Here is a 7,511-nt window from a genome sequence, read left to right as displayed (position 1 = left end):
TCTCCCCCTCCCCGGTATTTCCAATTAGGTTAATGCACTCTGTGTGCGCCCAGCTGGAAAAAGCGTCGGCGTTTTCCCGGTCGTGAGAGGGTGGCTGGAAGAGTTAGTGTAATACCTGCTGTAGCTGTGTCCGGCGCAGGCCCTTGCGCTGGTGTGGGTGATGTCACGGACTATAAGGATAGGTAATGTCCATGAGCTGTAATGGCATGATGTATCTTTACCAATGATGTCATACTTCACACTAAATGTTTAAAAAAAAAAAAAAAAAGTTACCCGAAATTTTGTTTATTCTGCACCAACAGGTCTTCAAAATTTATCCAAATTTTATTATTTTACCAGGAAAAAAAAAAAAAAGAAATTTGTGTAGATCGAATACGTTAAGACAGACAATAAGTGATGTAAATTGTTGAATAAAAATTTTAAAGTTTGTGGGTGTCAGTGTGACTTTCTTTTTTTTTTGCGTTCTCGGGGAGCATCCCTTGGCCCTGGGGATGCTGCCGTGGCTGACGGCTCGACTTTGGGTCCCTCTGGCTGGTGGCGCTGGCCACAAAGGCTACAGCAGTGCGGCACACGCGGCTGTGGGTGCCCGGTGCTGGCGTGGGGCCGGGAGCACGGTGTCCTTCACCTTGAATGGGGAAGGGGAGGGCAGGGAGGAAAGGAAGCCGCAGAGCTGCAGCGACCGAGGATTTATGCGTGCAAGACAGTCGGGGGGTGAACTTGCCTTGGCGTGAGCCCCACCGGCCTTCGGTCCTGCTTGAACTGGGCAGGGAAGCGCCTGGTCCCCGCTACCGGGGTGGGGATGCGCGACTTCAATCCCAAACACACAACAGCAAACAACAACCAAGCCGGTTTATCTTTTTCTTTCAGTCACATTTATTGGCAATTGTGGCGGTTGGTACCGTTCGGGAGTGTTGTCCCATAAGCAGTTGCAGTACAAGAAGGGGTGGTTATTTTGGGAGGGGAGTATTAGCACCAAAAGGGAGCCGGTGAGCTTTGGAAACCTTGCAGAGATGTACTGGAAAGTGGGGAGCTACTGCTGGACACGCCTGATGGATTGGATCTGGGAGGTCTGGGCGTGTGAACCCCACTCTCTCCAGTGCTTGTAGTCTCCTCCGTGGTGGTCAGCCTCCAGGACATACTGGTAGCCACGGTACCCGGGATACTGGTAGCAAACCCAGCTGGAAGAAAAGAAGTCGTCAGGCGGCCGTAAGGGGGACAAGAGGTAAGCCACGGGGCTTGCGGGGTGTCCCCCCTCCAGCTGTGGTAGCACAGCGATGGCAGCGGCTTGTCCCTGCTGCCCATGGCCCTTTGCCCATCACTTACGCGCCGCACTGGATCTTCATGGAGCCCACTTCGTTGTTGGCCCAGCCCATGGCCTGCAGCGAGGGGTAGTCATCGCCTATCTCCCACTGGCGGCCGATGAAGTTGTCTTTCTCAAAGACGGTGATCTTGGATTCCTTGTGATTCTTGGGGGGGAAGAGCAGGGGGTGAGGGGGAGGTGGTGCTCCCTCCCCAGCGTGGATGGGGATGGTGGGGCAATGGCTGTCCCTCCCTATGGCGTGTCTCGGAGGGTTTCCTGGGATTTGTGTGCACAGCCCGAAGGAGGGAGGGATCCAGACCCTGGGCTGGTTTTTGCGGGGGAGGCTGGTTTTCCCAAAGCCGAGATGTGTGGGGGTGCTCAGCAGGGTGATGCTGGGGCAGGGGTTGGCCTGGGAGGTGTCAGTGTAGCCATAGCTACCATCTCAGGCTGGCTGTCCCCGAGGTCTGGAAATGTACAGCTGGACCAAAAGTTCCCTTAATACAAGTTTTAGGAAAACAGGAGAGCAACGGCAAATCCTGCTGGGCACGCGGAGGAAGAGCTGAGCCCAGCCCGAGGAGCCTCTGCTACCTGCAGAGCCCCTGCCTGGCTGTGTTTGCCTTTCCTAACCTCGCTCCCTTGGCCTGGTGCTACCGCTTGGGACATTTTAAAGGGATCAGAGACGTGAGAGCTCCGAGGGAGCCGGGACACTCACAGCGGAGCAGACGGGGCGGAAGGACATCAGACGCTCGATGTGGTAGGCATTGCTGCCGCTCCAGGCGTCCCAGCGCGGGTACTCTCCCCTCTCCAGGATGAACTGCTGCCCGCAGAAGCCGGTGTGCTCGTAACCGACCCAGCTGCAAAAACAGAGCGAGGGCTGCCAGGGCTTCCTGCGGCGGCTCTGGGCCTCCTGCTCGGGGCTGGCACCGGGGCACGGATGTAGGTGCAAGGAGGAGGTTGGGGTCTGGCCTCTGCCCGCAAGTCCGGGAGGAAAGGAAGCGGTGCTGGATGTGGGCAGAGCAGCCGGGGAGTGTGTAACCGTGTCTGGTGCCTGGGAGGCTGCCTGCACGGCAGCACCGGCATCCCCCGGCTGCGGCGGGCGATGGGGACCCTTCCTCACGGGGCCCAGCCTGCGAGGGCGCCTCGCTTTCTCCTAACACTCTGGTTATTGATGCAGATCAGCATCGCATTAAGATGCCACAGGACACCCCTGGCTGCCCTTCCCTCCCAAAGGCCTCATTTCTTACTTGTTTCCCAATTACAACCTGGCACAGCTGGAAAGACCTGAATTCCTAATGCCCAAACCAGGCAGAACCCATCTGGCTGCGGGCAGGGCAGGGAGCTGTTGCCTTTCCCCTTTTTGGGTCCCCATCTTTGTTGGAAACAAACACGGAGAGGTGAGAGCGATGCCTACGCCCCAGAGGACACATTTTTCAAGCCCTGGTGCTGCCCATACAAGAGGTTGCCTGTCCCCAGTGTGGGGACCTTCCTGGGCACGTCCCCTTACAGGGACGAGGGATGGGACAGCCACAGCCGAGTGGAGCGCGGAGGCAGAGGCTGGGCTGGAAGGAGTATGGCACAGGCTGTGCAGCCCACAGCCCCCCTGCTTATGGGGTACGTGGGGTGCTGAGGGGCATGCTGAGCTGGGGGGGTTGAGAGGCTCTTGCCACTGACCCAAACTGAGCCCCAATCCAGTGTCCCGCAGTCGGCTTCCCTCTGTGCAAGGTGACCAGCCTGATTAGGAACACGTCAACTGGAGCAGCGAGCTGATTACGGCGTGAGCACGCATGCCGCTGTAATCCCATTAGCATTACAAATCCTAAATATAGCAGCGCAAATCTATCTTGTCTGCTTCCCCGGCCCCAGCGGGATGCTTGCCGTGGGGACCGCTCCTTACACACAGCGTCTCGGAGCAGCTCTGGAGATGCCTCGCCTGTGCCAGGGAAGATGTCCGGGTGCAGGGAGAAGCCTGGCTCTGGTCCCTACCCCTGTCAGCGACTGGGGCAGCCCGGCGCAGGCTGCAGGAAGGCGCTGCTCTGACCTTGAGGAGCTGGAAGGTGCAGGGAGAGCACGGGGCAGAGCAGGGCTGGGCCCTGGAGCAAGGAAAGTGGTTCTTCCCAGGGATACATAGGCAGATGGGGACCAAGCTGAGCTCAAGAGTCACTTGCTGAGTGCCGATCCTTGGGCAGCAACCCTGCAGAGCGCTGGGGAGCTCCAAACCTGGCTGCTCCCAGACGGCGGGAGGCAGTTTTGGATGACGCCAAAGGTGTTGCCGCCGCCCTCTGGCCCTCCATCTGTGTCGGTACTGCCCCGAGCTGGCGGCTCTACCCTGGCAGGGTGGGATCCCCCATGCCTGGCTTCCCCCAGCTGCGGTGCTTGGCTCCAGCCGAGCGGAGCGAGGACAGCTGGCCCCGCTCTGCGCTCAGGCACCCTTTGCTCTGCCAACCCGCCTGGGAAAGCATCCCTGCCGCTGGTACTCACGCGCCGCACTCCACCTTCAGGGAGCGGATGTTGTCAAAGCCGCACTCCATGATGTTTGGACAGGCCGAAGTGAACTCCATCCTCTTGCCCTGGAAGTTTTCTTGGTCGTACACGGTGATCTGGAATGGAGAGCGAGCTGCCGAGTTGGGAACCGCTCGGCAGTGGCCCCAGACGATTCAGCATCTCTTCGAGACGGAGGGTCACGCTCCGTCTGGGAAAGAGCCGGTGGAGGCTGCACTGGGTACCCCTCTGGGCTGGGATGCAGCCCCACACGCCTCTGCGCGTCCCTGCACTGCTGGCCCCGCGGTGCCCTGCCTTGGTGTCGGGGGAGCCGCACACCAGCCCCTGCTCCGCTCTCCTGCTCACCCCTGCGGAGATCAGTTCCCGGGGCAGCGGTGCCGTCCGGAGAGAGGAGCGGAGCCGTTCTGGGACGGGCGGGTGGCAGGGCTGTGGCTGGCGGTTCTCCCGGCCTCTGCTCCGAACGCTCTAGGGCAAAGAGGATTAACTGGGGAAAGGGCGAGGGGGAACTCCCTGGAGGGCTGCGGCTGACACTCTCCTCTCCCTTGACAGCTCCAGGCTTTGGCGGGGTGTGCCCACGTTGCGCATGTGCTTCTCTTGGCCCCCTCCTCAAAATGTATCCCCGCAGATGTTGCCAGACCCCTCAGGGCTGCTCCCCACCTCGCTCCGCTGTGCCCACCACCCCCTTTGCAGCCCTGGTGCCTGCCCCTGCCTGCCCTGCCAGCCTGCCTGCACCAACAGGGGAGGGCAAATAACAGCCCATGGCTTTTGGGGACCGCTGTAACCACCGGGCACAGGACAACTGGTAAGAGCAGGGCATGGCTGGGCCAGGGTGCTGCAAAGAAGCTTATGAAAAACATCTGGGAGGCTTTTGAGCAGGTGGGAGGCGAGTTCCCGTGGGCAGAGGACACGGGTGCCTTGCTTCGGGTGCTCCCCCCTGCCTCACTGCCTGCTGTGCAGCTTTTCTGGCCCTGGAGGACTGGCTTTGTCCCTCTCCCTGTCCCCCACCTGCACACCGGGAAAGGCAAGATACAAGGAGTTCGAGGACATACCTTCCATGGGCCCATGGGGACAGGCAGAGGGTTTGTCTGAGCCATCTTTGCTGCTGGAACGGTGTCTGGAGAAGGAAGGAAAAGCCGTTTGTACTGCAGTGTGCCCCCGTGCATCCCTGCTGCCTGCTCGTGGGGCTGGGCGAGGGCTCAGTGCCCACTGCCCACCGCGCCTGTTTGAAGGCAGCTGCCCTGCTGCTGGGGACAAGCCACGCCAGTTGCAGTGAGACCCTCTTGCCAGCCACAGGATGGGGTGGGGGACAGAGCTGGGGGCTCTGGGACACATCCAAAGCGGGGTGCTCCCTTCTCACTGCCGCGATGCCCCTTCCCTCTTCCCAGCCATGGCATGGAGCCTGCTTGCCCGCCGGGGCACAGTGCCCAGCTCCCCCTTCTCTTTTCCCGAGGCCAGGCCATCGCTAGGAAAAACACCCCTGAGCCGGAGTGGGGAGCTGCAGTGGTGGGCACAGGCTGCCCGGTACCTGGCGGTGTCCAACAGACCCGCCTGCCCCCCTCTCCCTGCCCCGGAGCCCCGGCTGTGCCTCCCTTGGGAGGCACGGTGGGCTCCCATGGATGGCCCTGGCTAATGAGCGATGCCAGCCGGGGTGCCATGCAAGGGGCCGGGGCCGTGCAGGTGCCAGGAATAGGGTGCCCCATGGTGGAAGGGCTCTCAGCCACCCCGTCTGCCAGCGGGGATGTGTGAGCCTATCTTGCCACGGGGATGGTCCCTCTGGGTGTCTTTTGCCACCGGGCAGGAGGAAAGGTGTCTGCCCGGCTGTCTGGCGGGAGCGGGGGCGAGGTGGGAGAGGTACGGATCGGTCCCAGGACTCACCTAGCTCAGGCGGTTACTGCTGCTTCGCCCATGTAATGTTTGCCTACTTCAGCGGCTCAGCTTTTATAGGGTGCTGCTGGCTGGGAGCCGGTGCCAGCGTTTGCAGAGCCGTCAGCACAATGCTTGCTCTGGCATTGTCCCGCTGATCCCCGGAGATTTCAGCTGCTCATCCCCCTGGTCTGAGCCACATTCTTAGGGAAAAAGAAAAAAAGAAAAAAAAAAAAATTTGATAATAAAAAAAAAAATAATCGGGACAGTTGTTTGCACAGATAATCTTGGGCACAAATGACTCAACGGTTTGACTGCTCTGGCATTTTCCAGGGGCAATGCACCGCGCCGTCACGGGGCGAGCGCAGGGGCCGGCCTGGCCCTGGCGCTGGTTGGCACGGTGGGGATGGCGCGGCACCCTCCCGGCGAGACCCCCGCGGGCGGCGGGCTCGGCTGGGTGCTCGCCGGGCACCACGGTTGCCTTGCTCCACCAGCCATGGCGGGGCCCTGCCTCCACGTCGGTGTGGACGCCCTCCTCCCACCGCGGCGCCATGGCGGGGCGAGGGGGGCTGCGAGGCTGCTCCTCCCCGCTCGGAGGGACCTGGTGTGGGGCCTCCCATTCACCGGCCCGGCAGCCATGGCCCTATAGCCACGCTGGACCCTGGTGTTAGCCCACCAGCTCCACACAGCGCTGCCACCACCTTGGCCCCGTGCCCCGGGGGGAGCCACCATGGGCATGTGAGGCCTCAGTCCTGCGGTAACCATGGCAACGAAGCACCCCTAGGGCTCAGGCCTCGCCGTAACCATGGCAACCATGTCCCGCTCGCCCTTCCCCACAGCATGGCTCCCTCAGGGAGGGCTGCAGGCCCCAGGGTGCCATGGCGGGCACAGGCCCGGGCCCTTGGGGGGTATCACGAGGCGAGCGTGGTGGGGCGGGCTGCTGCCTCAGCGCATGGCTGCCGCCACAATGCGCCGCCCGCGTCTGACTGCCCCTTTTGTCTCCCCGCCGGGCGGCCAGCACAAAACAAAGCGCCCCGTCAGCGCTGCCCGCGGCAAGGCCTGGCGCCCGGCCCGGGGGGGACCCTGCTGGGGCCACGCTGCAGGGACGGCACCCGCCCAGCCCAGCCCCAGGGGACCCAGCGGGGTCCTGAGGGACCCCTCCTGCGGGCAGGGCTCCGCCATGGCTGGGGGAAGCTGGGGCTCGTGGGGGGGACGCCTTTCCCCTCGCTGGCTGCTGCCACACGCTGCACCGGGAGCCTGGGTGCTGTGGGTGGATGGGGATGGGGATGGTGTGGGTGAAGCCAGAGGGGGTCACTGGGAGGCAGAGCTGGGGGCTGCACCCCTAAAGCCTGCCACCAGCTCCTGGCTGAACACGTCCCAGCAAATGTGGGGTCAGGGAAAGGGAGGAGCAGGGCCACCTGCCCCCTGCGGGGCTGCAAAAACGTGGGGCTGGTGGCAGGAACGCTCCTGCAAAGCCCCCGGGCGCCCTCCCTGTGCAGCCCACCATGGGCACCCCTGCCTGCGAGGGGGAGGCCAGGCTGAAGCTTGTCCCCCCACCGGCTCCATCCAGACCCTGGGGCATGCCCTGGCCGTGGCTTTGGCTGCCCCGGCGGTGCGAAGGCTTTGCCAGGAGCCCGGTGCCACTAGAGGGAGAGCTCAGCCCGAGCAGGCCGCGCCGCAGCCGGCGCATGCGGGTGTACGGCGTGTGCAGGGGTGTACGGCACCGCGCACCCCGTTACACCCCGCTACACCCCACACGGGCACCCGGCTCCCCCGGCCAAGGGAAAACACTGGATCTGGCTGCAGATAGTCCCAGGGCAAAGCCCGGAGCTGGCAGCAACGCCGAGGT

At 62.7% G+C, this 7,511-nt stretch overlaps 1 protein-coding gene across 1 annotated transcript; it reads right to left on the bottom strand.

Annotated features, from left to right (window-relative positions):
- Positions 1-922: 922 nt before the first annotated feature.
- On the bottom strand, positions 923-5,853 carry CRYBA1 (crystallin beta A1). Its single transcript, XM_074594720.1, is given in 7 exon segments — positions 923-1,178; positions 1,324-1,466; positions 2,013-2,154; positions 3,779-3,897; positions 4,849-4,913; positions 5,675-5,687; positions 5,689-5,853. Coding segments are annotated over 7 exon segments (648 nt in total). The 5' UTR covers positions 5,707-5,853; the 3' UTR covers positions 923-1,030.
- Between the last annotated feature and the right edge of the window lie 1,658 nt (positions 5,854-7,511).

The sequence above is a fragment of the Larus michahellis genome, chromosome 7 (assembly GCF_964199755.1).
Source record: "Larus michahellis chromosome 7, bLarMic1.1, whole genome shotgun sequence".
In the NCBI taxonomy this organism is placed as follows: domain Eukaryota; kingdom Metazoa; phylum Chordata; class Aves; order Charadriiformes; family Laridae; genus Larus; species Larus michahellis.
The sequence above is the reverse complement of the archived record's forward strand: the minus strand, read 5'-3'. Positions and strand labels throughout refer to the sequence as shown.